Source organism: Podarcis gaigeae, assembly GCF_964106915.1.
Source record: "Podarcis gaigeae genome assembly, chromosome: 7".
In the NCBI taxonomy this organism is placed as follows: domain Eukaryota; kingdom Metazoa; phylum Chordata; class Lepidosauria; order Squamata; family Lacertidae; genus Podarcis; species Podarcis gaigeae.
The window spans coordinates 27,899,318-27,919,566 of record NC_139683.1 but is presented as its reverse complement, the minus strand read 5'-3'; the positions used below and the strand labels follow the sequence as shown (position 1 = coordinate 27,919,566).

General features: G+C 42.0%; 1 protein-coding gene across 2 annotated transcripts in view; it reads right to left on the bottom strand.

The window, feature by feature from the left end:
• The window catches only part of MMP16 (matrix metallopeptidase 16), a 181,437-nt gene that overhangs the window by 103,240 nt on the left and 57,948 nt on the right, over positions 1–20,249 (bottom strand). For both annotated transcript variants that reach the window (XM_083747794.1, XM_083747795.1), the window contains one exon: positions 4,014–4,162. In XM_083747794.1, the coding sequence (XP_083603920.1) occupies positions 4,014–4,162 (149 nt within the window). The remainder of the gene's footprint in view (positions 1–4,013; positions 4,163–20,249) is intronic.

Here is a 20,249-nt window from a genome sequence, read left to right as displayed (position 1 = left end):
GTCCCAACTCTACAATGCTATGATTACATAAGTGGGGGCCAAGGATCTCAACCAATATCACTTTATAAAAGTTTGGATGGCCCTAGTTAATTGCCATCCTTTCTCCAGGGCCATTGCTTCTTCTATCCTGGTCTAAATTAAAAGCTAGCAAGTGATATTACAAAAGTAGCTTTGAACCAATTCCAATAATACATGTTGTGGGTCTGTCCATTCAAAGGTTTCAGAAGAAACTCCTTTCTATCACTAAGCCTTTGGATTGTGGTGCAAATAAAACTAAAACCTATAAGACTAAGGGATAAATCTAATGCACATCTATTCCCAAGAGTTTATTAGTAGATTTAGTTTTCCTTTAAGCTCTTTTAATTGGCTTGCAGCTCAGCTCAGGAAGTATTTAAGATGATCATCGCAAGTTGCACTAAGCCTGATCAAGAAGATTCTGCTTTTAACTAGAAGATTGGCTCTCAAAAAACTTATATTGGCTATCCTAATTGAAAACAACTTGATTTTTTAAAGGGGATTTTAGGTGCAAAAATCAGCACTTGGAAAAGCAAATATCTGAGAACTACTGAATACTCAAAGATACGATGAAAGGTAATAGAGCAAAATTAGTCAACCTACTGTAGTCATCTAATGCTATCATCACCAAATGATAGATGATAGATAGATAGATATAGATAGATAGATAGATAGATAGATAGATAGATAGATAGATAGATGATAGATAGATAGATGATAGATGATAGATAGATAGATAGATGATAGATAGATAGATAGATAGATAGATAGATAGATAGATAGATGATAGATAGATAGATAGAGATAGATAGATAGATAGATAGATAGATAGATAGATGATAGATGATAGATAAATAGATAGATATAGATAGATAGATAGATAGATAGATAGATAGATGATATAGATAGATAGATGATAGATGATAGATAGATGATAGATAGATAGATAGATAGATAGATAGATAGATGATAGATAGATAGATAGATAGATAGATAGATAGATAGATAGATAGATGATAGATATTGTTGTTGTTTAGTCGTTTAGTCGTGTCCGACTCTTCGTGACCCCATGGACCAGAGCACGCCATGCATTCCTGTCTTCCACTGCCTCCCGCAGTTTGGTCAGACTTGTGTTTGTAGCTTTGAGAACACTGTCCAACCATCTCGTCCTCTGTCGTCCCCTTCTTTTTGTGCCCTCAATCTTTCCCAACATCAGATAGAGATAGATATCACATTTATCGTTGTAAGCAGGGATTCACAGTTTTGATTGCCCTGGTTATCATGGCAAGTGAGATGAAAAGAACTGTAGGCTTCCTCTCCATTCAGAAGTTCTATGCACCTACTGGAAAAAATGCTGTCCCAGTAGTAGGTGGCATGACCTCCCATTGTTGCTGCTGCTTACCAGGGGGTAGAGGGGAAAACTTGAGGTTGGTGTGGCACCACTCTACCACCTAGTTTTGCCCACCAGTTGAACTTGGCTTGTTATGTTTGGGGGGAGATAATAACCTAGCTCACTTGCCTTCAAAGGTTCTAAAGCAGAGCTAAAATAGCTCCATGTCCTATTCCAATAGCTGTGCAAAAGGACTGGAGAAGTATGTTCACTCCCGTTTCCTGTTAGCAGGATGAATTCTCCTTTGTAATTCTTTTTGGTGGTTTTAGCTGATGGAATTTTCGTCTCCGCCTCCAACTCACTTAGCAGTTCAGAAAACACACTACTGAAACTGCTGATGCCAATCTCGGATTGGAAAAATCATTCCATTCCACTCGCTCATGCATTATTGCACTGAAAAGCAATAAAGAGCAGGCCTCATGGGTGCCCTAAGGGAAGGTGAATGGGTCAGAAATACTTGAACTTTAGGAATTTAGAGAATCCAGCAACAGGCATCATCTTAGCCGTAGACTGAGAAACTACAGGATGCCTTCTAAGAGCTCTAGATTTCAGTAACATATTTCAGATTTAATAGACAGGGGAGAGATTAGAGACAGGGTTCTCTGCTAAGCTAACATGAATGAGCTTTTTGACAGGAGAACAAATCTTCAACTGCTTGAAACTTTTAAATGCCACATTAGTGGCAGTTTGGGGGAAGCTGTACATTTCACCAAAGGAAAATCACCTATTGCAAACTGGCAGTAAGGAAAGTTATAAATAGAAAAGGAAAAGATAAAGAAGTCTCTTTTCTCAGTGGCAGTTGCTGCTACCAAACTCCTGGAAGCAGGGATACTGAATGCAGCAAAACAGTTTATATGGAAACTTCATTCTGGATTTGAGAAACTAGGATCACTATCTAGTTTACAGATAGATCACAAGAAATTCAGTGCTACACTATTAAGTGGTCTTATGGCCATGTTGATTTCTTAAAATTCCCTACACAGATGCACAAATCACCATACTGGCTTGGATTCAATTGTTGAGCATCCTTATTTCAAAACATTTAGAAATCTGGGCTGAAAATTAATGCAGAAGGTCATGTCCAGGGATGTTGGCATACAAAAATGCAAAGCTAAAAGGAACTAGACAATCTATTGGTTCTCCTTACAATTTAATAGCCAGGTGAAAGTACTTAGCATTATAGCTAACAAAGTCATTGTGCAAGTGGAACGACTTCTGTTCACTCAACAGATTTCTGCTCCCTCATCTCCCCCTTTGCAGCCCTCACATCTGGGGTTCCACCAACTCTCTGGAGCAGTTTTGGGGATGTCTGGCAGTGTTTAGGCGGGAAGAGAGAGAAGGGAAGATCCATTATGTAGGCAGAAGTTGTTCCCCTCACATCATTGCTTGATCAGATTCAACTCTTAATCTGATGTCAGTAGAAACAAGGTGATGTGCAATAAATAAAAATAAAGATGCTGCACACAAAAAACAAAGTGAGTTTTGCCATTGACACCAATTGGCTGCAGACTCCAACCTTACATATTTTTGGGAAAGTCCCACTGGACTCAAAACAAAATTGCTTTTGGGTATACAGGACTGCAGTCTTAGCCTAAAATCCTGTGTCTTGCAATAACTCCACTGCAATAGCAAATGAAAAATCTACCCAATTATTAGCATTTTTAAAATAGTGCCATTGATGTACAGAGGTCTGTGCAAAGAACATATAAACTAAATCCTGAAAATCTGGAAGGCAACAAACAACTGGGGAAGAAACAAGTGAAAATAAGTAATCTGGGGGGACAGGGATGGAGGACAGAATGGGAGAGACAATTGTAGCAGCTTGCCTTTCATTTAAGAATATAACATAAAAAGAACCTTGCTAGATACGGGCAAAGGCCCATATAGTCTTACATCCTGTTTTCACAGTGGTGAACTACATGCATTTGGGAAGTTCAGTAGCACTCTCTCCACTTGTGATTCCCAGCAAATGGTATTCATTCACTTTGTCCTTCCTATGACATTTTGGCCTGTGCAAGGTTTCCAGTTTACATAACTACCAGATAAATGATGACACATGACCACATACATTTCCTCACAATGTTTCTCTAAACATATGCTTTTTTGCTTCACTCCTATACTGTAAATATGCTTTCAGTGATGGCTTTCCCCCAAACTATGGTTCTAAGAAACTTTCCAGTGTCAAAGCATAGGGTGACAGCATGTGTGACAGAGAAGCCTATTTTCTATCTACTTTTGAAAGTTATGCCACATATGAAAGCCAATTTCTTCCTCCTTATGTTTCCCACACTAACCTATCAAATGCTTTGTCACCACCATAAAAATTGTGAAGTGAAAGTATTTCTGTTGAATGTTTATATAAATATTGATTTCCCATGTTTGTTTTTCATCTTCCTTTTCTCTCTTTTTGTGAAATGGACTCTTACTGAAACTTCAATTATATCCTATAGAGTTCCTACATTTTTTCACCAAACGTATGTTATAAGGGGGGGACCTTATATTCAGAGTGACCATTTAGATTTGCAGAGATATCTTAGCTGGTCAAAAACAAAAATTTATTGCACTTCAAGTTTAAAGAAGCAAGAGCAGTCCAGTAACAATTACTTACTCGATTGTGTTCCTGTCCACTTTTCCTGTCATGTTAATGCCATAGAACTGCTGCATAGCAGCTATAGCAGATTTCATTGTCTCTGCAGTGCGCAACACTGACATTCTGGGGTCAGTTGGTGGAAGATAGCCGTACTTTTGTAGCCACACCTATAATGACAAGCATAGTTTGTATTAAGGACGATTTGCAATCTACCCTAGGTGCCATCTAGTTAAGCTTTTCTTTCAAACATAAAAGAAGCAATTCAAACATAGGAAAAACAATCCACAATGCATTTTCTTAATATTCACTAAGAATGAAATAAAGTGTTTATGATCCAATTATTGCAGTGGAATGTGCACGCTCTGATATCTCCAGACTGTATCCATAGGCAAGAAAGGTTGTAAGAATAATTATTGTATATATCTTATGGATCAGAATAAGGGGCAGCATGGAAGGACCATTTGGTAGACAGGATGACCTATTTTTATAGAACCCGGTTGTTATTGTTGTTTTAAATGTTGTTTTACAACCCAAGTAGACAGTCCTCACATTACTACCCAGCATCTTCTGGCAATCAGCACCCTCAAGTCCACTGTCAATTATGTCCGCTGAGGTCTCAGGTCAAGGATAACAGCAGTCCCATTTTTTCCTTATTATTATCATCATCATCATTTCTATACCATCCTTCATCCGAGGATCACAGTGCTGTTTACAATACTGTATAAAAACACAAAAATACATACAAACAAAAACAATACCCCCAATACACAGTTTAAAAGTCCATAGATTGTTTAATTAGCCAAAGATCAGGGGGAAGAATAATGTTTTTGCTTGGTGCCTATGTAACAAAGGTACCAGGCAGGCCTGCATGGGGAGAGCATTGTTCTGAAACAATGTGGATGCTGCTGACACACACAAAAACATGGGGGCTATGCTTGCTTCTTTTAGCCACAATGTTAAAAGCACAAGAAATCTAAGGCCACGTTCGTACATTACTATACTTCTCAGAGTCGTCAACAATCAATCAAGGGAAGCTCTGTGAGACGAACAGGAATCACTTAGCAATTATTGCAACACTTAGCAAACTACAACTCCCATAATTTTTTTTTGGAGGAAACCACAACCATACTGCTTTAAACGCATGGTGTGGATGTAGCCTGAGAATGCAGTTGGGGGGAGGGGCAACAGTAGTCCCTCCATCCTGACCCTGTAAACAGAGTCCTAGAACTCACCCTTCACTGTTAAATGAAGCGCTCACAGATTCACATTTTTATTTTGTATTTCATTCAAGACTTTACAGAGATCTTTTAAGCAATACTCTCTCTCTCTCTCTCTCTCTCTCTCTCTCTCTCTCTCTCTTCCATGTGCTGAACTATAACCAACAAGGAGTTGATAAGCATCTGACCTAATTAGCAGTGATGTGGTCTGATTTTCCACATTCAGCTAAGCCACGTTTATCTCTTACACATCCTGGTTTAATTTCCTTTTAAGAAGAAACTCTCACCTTCAGGCCACATCCTTCTTGGATGAAGGCCCTCCTCTAATGTGGTTCTGTTCCATTTGGAACTGTTTCATGTGTTTGTAATGATTTTACCTGTTTTTATAACTGTATTTTATTGTTGTAGCCCGCCCTAGCATGTTGTAGCAAAGGCAGAATGATCTTATAAATAAATAAGAAACTGTGTCTAGCTTATATATTTAAAGGCTTGCAACTTACATATTTAAAGCTTTGCAGCTTCCTATCTTGTGCCTTGTGAGGAAGTTGTCAAATCACAGTGTGCTGATACTGGGCTAATCAGTGTAACTTTCACAATTAGAGTGACAAATCCCCCTCATACTTCACTTGCAATGTCATCTGACACACCGTCATTAGATGGAATAAAGGACTTCAAGCTTCACATAAAAGTGAAATGTACACCAGCTGTAGAAAGGCAATCCTTAAATATCCACTGTTCATACTAACCATTTATTTTGAAATAACCTATCAGTTCTTGAGGTCTCTATTCCCAAGTCTAGAAGAACATTACCAGCAAAGCATCCTTCTAATGCTAGTGTAATGTCATGAATGGTGTTTTGGCATATCTATGGGTGCTCCTGATCTTAAGCCTGATGTGCTGCCACAGGGAAGATTTAAGACTTCTCCAGCCACTGACCACATTAATAGTCAGCAACCCCTCAGAGGGACACATGTCAGTGGTGGACATGGCCGAAGTACTGCATGCATACACTCACCACAAATACAGACTACACAAGCAACCACACACAAATCCACACATGACAAATGCAAGTACAGAGCACACGCACAGCACTGGGGGAAAAAGCTGGTGAGACATTTCCCATGGCTTGCCAGTCCAGATCTGGGACACAGGTTCATGGCAGATATGGCTACCTGTGGCTACTGGCCATGATGGCTATGCCTCCACAGCTGGAGGCAATCATCTGTTTTAGTATTTCAGCTTTCAGGTGTTTATTTTACGATCAAGCAGTGACTAATTTTTTAAATAAATAAATAACATAAAAAATTTATTCCGAACACCAGTTGCTAGAAACCACAAGAGTGGAGAGTGCTCTTGTGCTTGGGTCCTGCTTGTGGGTTTGTCACTGTGAGACCAGGATGCTGGACTAGATTGACTTTAAAAGCCCTTTCCTAAGACTGCTGCAGCTGTAAGATCTTAGGCTGTATCTTTAACAAGGAACAATAGCCTGGACATGAAATTACTAATGCAGTCATTCAAGAGACAAGTTTTTTGCTCAATCTGTTTTACACCCTACATAGACATGTTGACGGAACCTTTGTTAAGGCAGTATTATTAATGAACAGGACTTATATGCCTCCTGACAACAAAAATACTCTGGGATACACACACACACACACACACACACACACACACACAACCAATAACATTCTGTTGAACAGAAAACCTGGGGTTTCTGAGTATGGTGGTAGGCCACTATATACAATAGGCACAAGACTCTATTTGAATTTTCTTCTGAAATATATTTGAGACGAGGGGGAAAAATTGGAATAGTTAACATCCAACAGTATGGAATTATCTGTGTAATTTTCCTACAGGTCTCTCCATTATTTGCAGATGGAGAAGAAACACAGGAATTAATTTCAGCAAATTGCTTCCATAAACGCTGGTACAAAATTAAGTTAGAATTGCTTGGCTCTTCAGTGAGCCTATTAAATCATATTGAGCAATTTAGGAAACATGCACATATTAAGTACACATCAGTCCAAACAGCTTTGTTATTAGAAGGGTCTCAACACATCTGCATAATACAAAATGCACTAACAGATGGTGGTGGGTTAATTTGGCAAGGCCCATAGAGGGATAGTCTACTGAAATCAAATCAGGGGGTCGAAAGGTTGAGCTGCAAAGTTCCTTTTGGGGAAATGATTATTTAAACTGAATCTGACATTTGGTTTTCCAGTTCGGTTTTCATAAAATAAGTTTACAGTTTACAGTGCTTCAAGCCTGCATCAGCAGATTTGAGGTGCTGCCCATCAAACATCTACAAAACAGAAGAAGAAAAATTGCGCTCCACTGCCTGCAAAAGCAGCACTCTTTATAAGTTACCTTTTAGTCTATTCAGTTTGCTTTCTTAGAGGTGACTCTAACAATGTGATTCTATGCATCTTGGCTTGGGATTTAGCTCCACAGAGTCCAGCGCTGCTTTTAGCCCTCCCCAATAAGTGTGTGCAGTGCTGGAGCCTCGGAAAGGATACCTTTGGAATCACAAGTGAATATTCTTTGAGAGGCTCAGATGAGCCAAAAAAGCCCGAGGTTCCACACGAAAAAAATCATTTCAAAAATGTCAAGAACTAATTTGAAAATAAAAATAGCATGTTATATAACCATATGCACAGAAACAATTTTGGGAATTTTGCAGCGTGAAGAGAAAAAGTCGTGCACGTTGCTTTCGCTGGTGCCAATGGCCCAGTGCCCACCAGCTTCAACGGAAAGAGAAACGAGTACCAAAGTAAATGAATGAAACAGAGGTAGCCTTTATGCAATGGAAGATTATTGCCTCTCCCTTCCCTTTCACACCTTTTCAAAAACTAATCATATCACCATTCCCACTAACACATAGGGCCACTATGTTAAAGCTAAATCCTGATCCATCCATTTTGGTAAACAGAGCCAATGAAAGGTTTTATTCATTCATTTAGCTTTCTTATTTTTTCAAAGGCAAACTCTTTTCAAAGATTTGCAGAAACATTAGCAGTACAGAATATGTAGTTATGCCCAACTTGCTGTATGAAGAAACAAGATCCACACATTTTTATCAAAAGCAAGGGACGTTCAATCAACATCTGGCTATATGCAGAGCAGGAGATTATAGAGATCGCATTTGTGCAGAAAGAATTAAGGAGATGGTGCAACTCTCCTATGAGGAAGGTTCACAAAATTTGAGGCTTCTTAGCTTCAAACAAAATGGGGAATCATAGAATCAGAGAGTTGGAAGAGACCACAAGGGCCATCGAGTCCAACCCCCTACCAAGGAGGAAACACCATCAGAGCACTCCTGACATATGGTTGTCAAGCCTCTGCTTAAAGACCTCCAAAGAAGGAGACTCCACCACACTCCTTGGCAGCAAATTCCACTGTCAAACAGCTCTTACTGTCAGGAAGTTCTTCCTAATGTTTAGGTGGAATCTTCTTTCTTGTAGTTTGGATCCATTGTTCCGTGTCTGCTTCTCTGGAGCAGCAGAAAACAGCCTTTCTCCCTCCTCTATGTGACATCCTTTTATATATTTGAACATAGCTATCATATCACCCCTTAACCTCCTTTTCTCCAGGCTAAACATGCCCAGCTCCCTTAGCCGTTCCTCATAAGGCATCATTTCCAGGCCTTTGACCATTTTGGTTGCCCTCCTCTGGACACGTTCCAGTTTGTCAGTGTCCTTCTTGAACTGTGGTGCCCAGAACTGGACACAGTACTCCAGGTGAGGTCTGACCAGAGCAGAATACAGTGGCATTATTACTTCCCTTGATCTAGATGCTATACTCCTATTGATGCAGCCCAGAATTGCATTGGGAGTGAGGTGGGGACATGATAGAGGCTTACAATATTATGCAAGGTGTAGCTAAAGTAGACAGGAAAGAGTTTTTCTCCTATATAAAAAAGGTAAAGGACCCCTGGATTATTAAGTCCAGTCAAAGGTGACTATGGGGTGCAGCACTCATCTTGCTTTCAGGCCGAGGGAGCTGGCGTTTGTCTACAGACAGCTTTCTGGGTCATGTGGCCAGCATGTGCTTCTGGCACAATGGAACACTGTGATGGAAACCAGAGCGCACGGAAACACCATTTACCTTCCCGCCGCAGCGGTACCTATTTATCTTCTTGCACTGGCGTGCTTTTGAACTGCTAGGTTGGCAGGAGCTGGGACAGAGCAACAGGAGCTCACCCCGTCGCGGGGATTCGAACCGCCGACCTTCCGATCGACAAGCCCAAGAGGCTCAGTGGTTTAGACCACAGCGCCACCTGCATCCCTAACTCATCTCCCAACTCAGAACCATCAAAAGGAGTTGAATGTCAGAAGATTCAGGAAAAGAAGTACTTCTTCACACCCCCCAAGGCTTCAGACATAGCCATACTTAAAACTGTGGAATTTGATAATGAAAAATATAATGAAAGCCATCAACTTCAGCCACTTTGAAGGGGTATTAAATACTTCCATGCAGGTAAAAGTTATCAATGACTACTAGTCTTGATGGCTATTTATTATCTCCAGGATGAGAGGTAGCATGACTCTGAATACCAGTTGCTGGAGAACAACAGCAAGAGAGCGCTGCTGCAGTCATGCAACAGTGGGACTATAACGCTCAGGTTGTTAGGCTTAGATGCTTTTCAGCAGTCTGTTCTCATGTCTTTACATAGCCATTTTTAATTTGGTACCCTGCTTTACAAACAGGTCAGACCACATGATTATAACATGAGAGTCCTATGTTCTGTTTCTCCCTTCTCAGTTCATTGATATACACAATTTAGCATTCTTCTAGTTTTGACTTATAAACCTACTTGCTTGAATCCAACATGAATTAGAGACCACCTCTGCTACCTTCCTGCATGACTGCTGTGGTCAGGACTTGGCTGAGAGTCTAGCAGAAAACAGTCGGCTCCTTTATAGCTGCAATTCTATACACCCACAACCTTGTGTTCTCTCCAGATGTTTTGGACTACAACTCCTATCAGGATAGGCCAGCATGGCCAGGGATTGGTGGAAGTCCATTCTAAAGCACTTGGGAAAGATTGCTATAAACTGGGAGCAAGTCCCATTGGACTCAACAGAACTTAGATATGAAAAGACATGCATAGGAATGCATTGTGAAATTATATCCAAATATGTGCACGAGACCGAAGACCTACTCAGAGTCTTTCATAGCTAGCTTTTGTTTTTTTCTTAAACACATTAAAGTACACTTTAATGTAGGAAGCTAAAATGCAAATATACATTTAATAATGAAATAAAATAGCTTTTCGTTGTTGTTTTATCTCATGAATAATTACAAAAGATCCAAGAGTGCTTATGGTTTTCTCTCACATGTCACACATACTAATGAGGCAAGACTGTGCAGCAAAGCCAAGATCTGAACTCAGCTTTTACAATGATGAGCCCAACCTAAGTCCAGTGCATTATACTGCATCTTTCAGTTATATCAGTTTTGATGAGCTGGAATGGTGCAATGGCTGAGAACTATGAGGGACCTGACTCTGATGTCTGCTCTTGTAATCCTGAGATATTGCTCCTTAAGTACATCTAATAAAATATGTAATCTAATAAACCCATGTTCAAAATAGGGTTGATGATTAAATATAATAGTCCTTGTATTCTTGGAGCAATGCTATTAGCATACTATCTATATGAAAGTCATTTTTAAATATTCCAAAATGGCCTCCTAGTCAATGCACTTCATCTATGGAACGCTGTCTCCTCTGAGATGGAGGGCCAGCTCTTATGGGTTTTCAGTGTCAGCTGAAGACACACTTTTTCACTCAGGCTTTTGCTGGTTATTAGTGTCTGACTTTTGTTGCTGCTATATTTCTCTTAGTTATTACTTAATGTTTTATTTTCTCTTGCCTTTTTAGTTTTAGTACACTGTTGTTTGTGTTTATAGTTCATAGTACCCTGCTCTGGAACTACTTCTGTGATGAAGGGTGGGCTAAAAATATATTTCACTATATTTACTTCTTCACACAGTGCACAGACCCATAACTGGGTAGGTCCAGGTTGTGGTAAAAACATCTTTGTGTGAAAGGGGTGATACCTCCCATCCGTACAAGATGATGCTGAGACCACTTCTTATGGAGCCCATCCTGGGTTCAGAATATGTGACTTCTACTACCCACTTACAAATGTCCCTGTTTTAAGAAAAATGTTTGAGAGGCTAATGACAGTCTAGCTCCCCATTGCCTGGGAAGAAATTGATTATCTGGACCAATTCCAGTCTGGGTTCAGGTCTGGTTTTGTGACCGAATCCACCTTGGTTGCTCTGACAGATGATCTTCATCAGGAAAGGGAGAAGGACAGGGAGACTGGAACCCTGTTGATTCCCCTTGATATCTCTGTGGATTTCTATACCAACAACCATGGTTGATGAACTCTGTGTGTTGGAAGTGGGAGGCTCCATATTATGGTGATTTGGCTCCACTTCTAGCAGAGTTTCCAGAAGGTAGCATTGGACAACCAGGCCTCAGCTAGGGAACAACAGTGGGAGAGGACTTTTGTGCTCATGTCCTGTTTGTGGGTTTCCATAGGCATCTGGTTGGCCGCTGTGGGAGACAGGATGCTGTACTGGATAGATCTATGCTCTTATATTCTTATCAAGCGAATGACTTTTGCTGATTCCTCATTCCTCTGCAACTCCCTGATGTACTCCAGAGGTTGGGGGCACCCTTCAGAACAGTGTGGGAGGTGGTGAAAGGATACAACCCCATGTAATCCTGAATCATAGGAAACTAGCATTACCTTTTGTAGTTGAACAGGTTTATTCTGCCTTAATATATTTGGCGGGGAACCGCACCTGAAGGGTTTACTGCCAGCATCCAGCTATATTGACCCAATGAGATGAAAATGCAGATTGACAGGGCCAGATTGGTATCAAGAAAATACCTCTTTGCATACAAACCCAGTAGGATGGATGACTGAACACCTCTTGTATCAACCTGAAAGCTCACTTGTGATGCATTGTTATGTGATCACCAATCTCAGATAATCTTTCTTAGTTTTGTTTATATGCCACCTTTCTGCCCAAAAGACCTCCCAGGGTGGTTCATAAAAGTTTAAAATGCAAATAGAAAATTTCAACACCACCACAAATTAAGCTCAAATGGCAAAGAATCAAACAGCACAACAAATTAAGCTCAAATGGCAAAGTTTCAATAATGTCCATCACCCACTCCCCCCAAAAAGTCAGAAATGCACATCAAGATTAAAAACAATGACTTGGATTCAAAGATGAGTTAATTTGGGGTAGTTCATGGATGGAAAGTTTTCCACCCCTTTCTCTGACCCTTTGGAGTGGAACCTCCTGAAAAATGTGGGATGGGCCACAGGGGGCAGGGAGGGGAGGGGAGGGAAAATTGTTCTGTGAACCTCCTTAAGTTAAGCACCACATTTTCCCTGGGTCTTGTGCTACGGGCGGGGGTGGGGTGGGAGAGAGATTCCAGCCAAGTCAATGTATTCCTCTGCTTGCTCACCCTTCTCCTTAAACTATTGCTGACACTGGGTGGAAGTGTTTTTCTACAAGGCTGCCTTTCATCTTTCTGCCTAAAATTCCCATTGCATCTTCTCAAGAACATCTCAGGGTAGCACAGAACTTCACACTTTAGACATGTGGTGGTATAATAACAGAAACCACAAAGGTTTGCCATGAAGATTAAAAAGTACTTCTTCGGAAATAAGTTTAAACACAAGGATAAGTAACATACCCAATGGAGAGACAAGTACAGTCAAATAAACTTAAGAGTTAAACGCCACCCACTTTCCCTCCAGCTAAACAGTCCCTATCAATTTAGGAGTCACTAAGGGCAATGACAGGCCTAGACAGCATCTTGAGAAGTAGAGACATCACCTTGCCAACAAAGGTTCGTATAGTTAAAGCTATGGTTTTCCCAGTAGTGATGTATGGAAGTGAGAGCTGGACCATAAAGAAGGCTGATCGCCGAAGAATTGATGCTTTTGAATTATGGTCCTGGAGGAGACTCTTGAGAGTCCCATGGACTGCAAGAAGATCAAACCTCTCCATACTGAAGGAAATCAACCCTGAGTGTTCACTGGAAGGACAGATTGTGAAGCTGAGGCTCCAGTACTTTGGCCACCTCATGAGAAGAGAAGACTCCCTGGAGAAGACCCTGATGTTGGGAAAGATGGAGGGCACAAGGAGAAGGGGACGGCAGAGGACGAGATGGCTGGATAGTGTTTTCGAGGTTACCAGCATGAGTTTGACCAAACTGCGGGATGCAGTGGAGGACAGAGGTGCCTGGCGTTCTCTGGTCCATGGGGTCACGAAGAGTCGGACACGACTAAACGACTAAACAACAAACAATTCTGATGTTAGAATGGCACTCTTGATGTCCTTCAGAATGGCATTCATCCCTTTGTCCCCAGAGAGCATACCTTGATCTGCCTACCAAAGCAAATCACTGGGCAGATATAGCCTGGGCCTACATGACTTCTAATGCTCAAGTTCAAGGATATTAGAGGGTCTTAATTCCCTTGTACAGAAAGAACCTATGTGCCATCCTCTCCATCTTCAATGAATTCTTCTACCTTCCAATCTGATCCCTGGAAAAGTTAGACTTGACAAGTTAAGCTCCAAAGAAGCCTACATGCAAGATTCATATTACAGACCTTCACAAGTGAATGGTACCTCTGGGGCTGGTCAGCGGGTTCTGGTTACCAGGAGCTGAGGATGCTTTGGAGTAAGCAAGCAAGCAGCAGCAGCGGCAAAGACCATGGGTGGCAACAGCAGCTGCCCAGAGGGCTCCCAAGGAGAGGGGTGAGGAGAGGAGGCTGAGGGAACACTCCACAAGGGAGGGAGGTTCAAAAAAGGGTGAGTGTCTACCAGCTCTGCAGGCAAGGGTTGTCATCTGGGCAGCCCAGGACTTCCATACACAGTGTCCAGGCTTCTGCCCCAGCACTTCAGTGCTGATAACGCAGCCGTTTGACTTCATCCTCGAGACAGACAGATGCCAACAAGTTCCTTTTAGTTCTTAACATTTCCATCCTTAAAAAACAAAGACACACACCCCTACAGCTGAACTTCCAATAGGTGTTTGCACTGAGCTGTCCAAAATGATGTCCAAGCTGCTTCCCTGAGTGATTACAGTTAATTCAGAAGCCAACTATGATGGACAAGTTGAAATTATTCCCTCTGGAGTGCATTACCTTGTCAACATTAAATTCGGCCTGCCACTAATAATCAAGCGCTACCCATCCGCTTCCTCCAAAGCTCTGTTGATGCTTCATGATCATGATGAGTGAATATACCTCACAGACAAACAAAAATCCTTATGTTATGGCAAGCCTCTAAATCTAAGGTGACAGGTAGACTTTGCATTGTTTCTAGCAATATGAGAGCTAACTGAATAGGTGGGATTGGCTGCACATGGAGCCCATCTTTTTACTGGGCGCATCCAGCCTTTCAGTTGGAACCACACTGACAGCTAATCCCTGCCAGCAGTGAGGGCTCACAAAGTCTTATCTGCCCTGCAGGCAACTGCCAAAAGAGCAGCATCTAAGGGCACTGGACCTTGGGGGAATATAAAAGATATTCCTACTCATTTTCATTTGGTGATGTATGTGCCTGGGAAGGGATGTTATGCTTCAATTCCAGCCGTCCTCATGGTCCTTAATGTCACAAGGGACCCGGTGATCTAAGTGGAAGTTTTACAATCAAATTTCTGTCTAGTGAAATATCCACTGGAGGCTCTTAGAATTAACATGGCAAAAGGAAGAGAGAGGGGCACACATCATGAGTCGATGAGAGAATAACCCTTTTGTAATACACTGCAAGCAAAAATTGGATTCCCTGCATCAGAGGTAGCATGTGCAATGCCTTTTGGCTGTCTTGGACTACAATTTCTATAACCATTGGCTATGCTTACTGGGGCTGATGGAAGTTGTAGTCCAATTTATCTGGACAGAGCCAGGGTTGGGGAAAACTGCTCTAGCCTTAGTGAAAAAGCAACATGACAAGGAATAGACTTAGAGAGGGCTGTGTGTGTCAAACAGGTTTTAGGCAGGATTCTTGTTTCCTTATTTTGTTATTATATGGCTTTGTGTCTAAATAGGTATATTTTACAAATTATGTGTATGAATTTGTTGGGTTCATTGCTTAGTTTTGACTGGACTGAAGCCTTGAGGACAGGGGTGGCATCAATATCTGATAGCCCAAAGCATGTTTAGTCCACAGCAAGCACCAGTGAGTTTAATCCTTAGCAGGAGTGCTCAGCACTTCAGCCTAAGTTTGCAATTGCAAGTAAACCTTACTAATAGGGCACTATTCTGACCGAACCAAATACATTTATGCTTAAAAACATATTGCTAGACTCATGCAAAAACTAAATTAAGTACAATAAGGCATGCCAGCAAATTGACTTGAAATAAACAACAACAACACACACACTAATAAAATAATAATAATCCACCAGAAGGCCCTTCGAGCTGGACCTCAGTGTCCGGGCTGAATGATGGGAGTGGAGACACTGGGTCAAAGCTATTTAGGGATTTAAAGGTCAGCACTTTGAATTGTGCTTAGAAATATACTGGGAGCCAATGTAATACACACACACATACACACACAAACACACACAGAACATGCAGGCTCAGAATGCCTGTTATACTTTCGTTTTCCCCTGTAGGATATCTAGAAATGACTAAAATGTCAATGCTACCTATTTAATTAGTGTGCTCCAAATATCTAACTCAATCTCATTTTTTAAGCCGTTCATATGAAGGTCAAAGGAAATATAAGTGTTTGTGCTATATTTGAAAGGGATTGCTATTCTTGCTCTAAATGTATATGCTTTTCTCTCTCTCTCTCTCTCATCATTAATGCTAATAATTTCCAGTAACATTTAAATAACTGACCTGATCACTAAACATAAATGTGATCATAATAATATTACCACTTGTATCCCAGGACCACTTCTGATATTACAGCACCAGATAGATCCCCTGGACAGGTTGCAAGTAAGAAGAAGAGCAGATGAGGGCTGGACTAGAGGGGGTAGGAGTTGGGAGCAGTGCCCTATTTTCCCAAAGGGACCAGCCTCTACTGCACAGCAGCCATTCATTTTTTATCTACCACACAACTCTCCGGGAAATAGTGGGAAACTGAAATGGTGGTCATCAGAGGGGTTTGCTTTTCCACAATGCCCTGAAGTTCCACTATGTTTGGGGCATTGTGGGAAATTTAAATGGCTGCCCAGGGTAAGGGCATCAGTGCCAGTGGCGAGTAGCCCTAAGCAAGAGAAGAAGAAGAAGAAGAAGAAGAAGAAGAGGAGGAGGAGGAGGAGGAGGAGGAGGAGGAGGAGGAGTTTGGATTTGATATCCCGCTTTATCACTACCCAAAGGAGTCTCAAAGCGACTAACATTTTCCTTTCCCTTCCTCCCCCACAACAAACACTCTGTGAGGTGAGTGGGGCTGAGAGACTTCAAAGAAGTGTGACTAGCCCAAGGTCACCCAGCAGCTGCATGTGGAGGAGCAGGGAATCGAACCCGGTTCACCAGATTACGGGTCTATCACTCTTAACCACTACACCACACTGGCTCCTGTATTCTTGCTGTGCCTTCCTCCACTGCTAATATCTGGACGCGTGCTCCAGAGTCCATCACTGGAACTAGCTTTCCACTCCTCTCAGAACCACCTCAGTCCCCTCCCAAATAATCAAAATAAAATCTCCAAACTTCTGGGTTCAGGTGGCAGATGACTGCATGCTTGGGTTGATAGAACAGGGAGTGCCTGTCAGCCTCTGTTCCTCTGTGAGCCATTTGTCTAACAGATGAGCCAGCAGTCACCTTCTTTTATCCCTGAACTGGAAATTCTGTACACTTTCTGATTGTTGTAACACAGGGTGTGTGTTTTTCTGGCGTGTGTTAGCTAGCATCTGTACACGTTTCCTTCTAAGAGGAACTTTGAAAGTATCCACTTTCAACAGTAATTATGAAATGGAACATTTCTATTGCCATCATTGTACGAACCTGGCAAATCAGCTCCCACCAAACATTGTGCTGTAATCCTAGTCACAGACGCTGCCAGGATATCTCCTAAGCAACAAATCAAGTTTACAAAGCCAAAGTCTTGTGTCAGAATTATCAGCGCAATATATTATGGAAAGGAACCACAGAGCTTTTGCAAAGGCAACACGCTGAATATTTATCACTACAAAATATATTGCATTTCACAGCACAACATCACATGTTGCTCTAAATAATTAAAAGCAAAGTACATTTGTCAAAATAACTACACACAGTACATCTGCGATGACATCTTAAAAGAACTGCACAGCTACACAAAACTGGTTCTCTTGCTATTCACTCAAAATGAAATTTTATAGGGAAATCAGTACAATTTTTAAGACTCCAGAATTACTTAGCATATGGACCAATATTTCCCTTTTTAGGAACAGTTATTGGAATGTACTGAAACTGGGAAAGAGCTGTAGTTTACTGGCAAGACATATGCTTTGCATGCAAAGGGTCCCAGGATCAATGTCCAGGTAGAGCTAGGAAACACCACCGTCTGAAGCTCTGGAGAGACACTGCTAGTCTTGAACACCAATAGTAACTAGCCTGGTGCCCTCCACCAGATGCTGGACTGCAGCTCCCATTGGCATGGCCAGTGGTTGGGGATAATGAGACTTGCAACCCAACAACATCTAGAGGGCTGCCGGTCAGCCATGCCAGGTGTAGAACTAAATGGACCAAAGGTTTGATTAATGTATGGCAGCTTCCTATGTTCCCAGTTGTCAGGGCTTCAGGGACAGAGAGCGAGGGGGAGGGGTCCCAGGGCGACGAGGAAGAGGACGACGACGACCCGAGGTTGTCAGTGAGTCCGTCAAGTGAATCCGAGGATTCCCAAAAGGGAGCCCCCCTGGTCAGGCCAAGGGGCAGTAGAGAGGGAAGCAGTCAGAAGCAGGGGAACGAAGAGGGAATCCCCAGTGGGGGGTTGGAGATCGGGACCGGCCTCCCCGTCGGAACGGAGTGAAGGGGGTGGAGTTGCCAGTGTGTCAGAAAGAGCAGAACAGGAAGCAGAGAGGGGAAGGAGTTCGGAGCAGAACGTCCTGCCGGAAGGGGAGGAGTGTAGTACCGAGAGTAGCGTAACGGTCGAAAGGAAGGTCAGAGGCAACGTACGCGCGCCAAGTTCAAATGTGGAGGCGCGCGGAGATGAGGAGAGCCCTGAGGAGGAGCCTGGTCCCAAAGCACGAAGGAGGGGGGAGCAGGCGTCAGAAGACTCAGCCTCGGGGGAGTCCCGGAGGGAGGGAGCACAGGGGGGCAGGAAGACCCTGCGGAAAAGGAAGGAGAGGAAAAGGTGGAGCAGTACAAGCCTCTTAAGCTGGTGCAGGGGTGGGACTGACTCAGAGGGGACTTCTAACATCTAAGGGTAACAGATGCGGAGCCACGGAGCTTGGATGTAACGACAACAATGTTCTTTAATAAAACCTTTTGTATATAACTTGGACTGGACTTTGGTCTCTTGTGAGCTGGGACCTCGGGTGGCTCTGACACCAGTGTTCAGTGTAATCTATATTTGCAAATCAGGTCTTATATAGGACAAACGTTACATCTGCACCAGCCACCCTCAGTGGTAGCTGGCCTGAGAGATTACCAAGAACAAGAAGAGGAAATCACCAAATAATGTTTGGCCCTTATACCAAATAGTTTAAGATGGCAATTGTTATCTAACCTCTGAAGCAGTTAAATAATTTATAGTCTGATCAACAACCCACTTAAACTCAACTACTTAGTTTTAAACCAATTTACTCCCATTGAGACACAACAGATAAAATCCAATTACTTTGGGTTAATTGAGATGTGAAGCAGGGTGCTAGTTACTTATAGCTGCGATTGCGATGCCATTATGAATCACACTCCTGTCACCATTCAGTCTGCCTGGCTTTCTTGTGCAGCAGGATAATGTCAAGAAAAATGGTGCCTAGCACATACATCATTTCTATATTAACCCCCCCCCCCCCCGGAAATAAAAGCATATTCTTTATAATAAAACTGCTGTTAACATCCTTAAAACTGCTGTCACATCCTTAAAAATAGCAAAATTAAGAGAAACGTAGGGATCTCCAAACTAACAGGTGAAGCATTTGCTCAAAATAAAAGCAATATTTACATGAAAAAATTGGCAGTGCTAAAAACATCACCGTATAGAGAGAGCTGTTGGTTTTCCCAGCAAAAGCATCAAAACAAAGTTTTGCATCCCTAATTCCAAAGTAGGGTACAATGGGGTTCAATTAGAAGCCATAGTTGACTCTTTTGGCATAAAAATGCTTAATTATTCTTTCTTAATACGCTGACCTCATCGGCTATGTGTCCTTCACAGGTATAATTTTCACAAATTGCTTATATTTCCTGTTTAATAAAGTGTATTTAATTCCTTTTTCCCATGACAAGAACTTTTAAGCAATGTAAATGGAAGGATGGGATTGCTAAACAAAAAAGAAATGAATAGACAGCAAGGTTGAGGTTCACCCTGAAGGAGCAGTCAGACCATAGGACTTCTGAACTAGGTGTTCCTTTGCACATTTGCAACAATTTCGTCAGGTTTTGATTAGACATCTCCAACAATATTCATCCCACATATTTGTTGTTTAGTCGTTTAGTCGTGTCTGACTCTTCGTGACCCCATGGACCTGAGCACGCCAGGCACTCCTGTCTTCCACTGCCTCCCACAGTTTTGTCAGGCTCATGTTTGTAGCTTCGAGAACACTGTCCAGCCATCTCATCCTCTGTCATCCCCTTCTCCTTGTGCCGTCCATCTTTCCCAACATCAGGGTCTTTTCCAGGGAGTCTTCTCTCTCATGACATGGCCAAAGTATTGGAGCAGGAACCGGCAAGCCACTCCAATATCCCTGCCAAGAAAACTCCATGGACATCCCACATATGGCATCAGCAAATTGATACCCCACTAACAATGGTTGGATCTGCCTAGCCACATTTATCGGCCTTACGATGTCTTGTGATTAAATCTTGATTATTTAAATTAATTGACTTGCATATGATGTGTT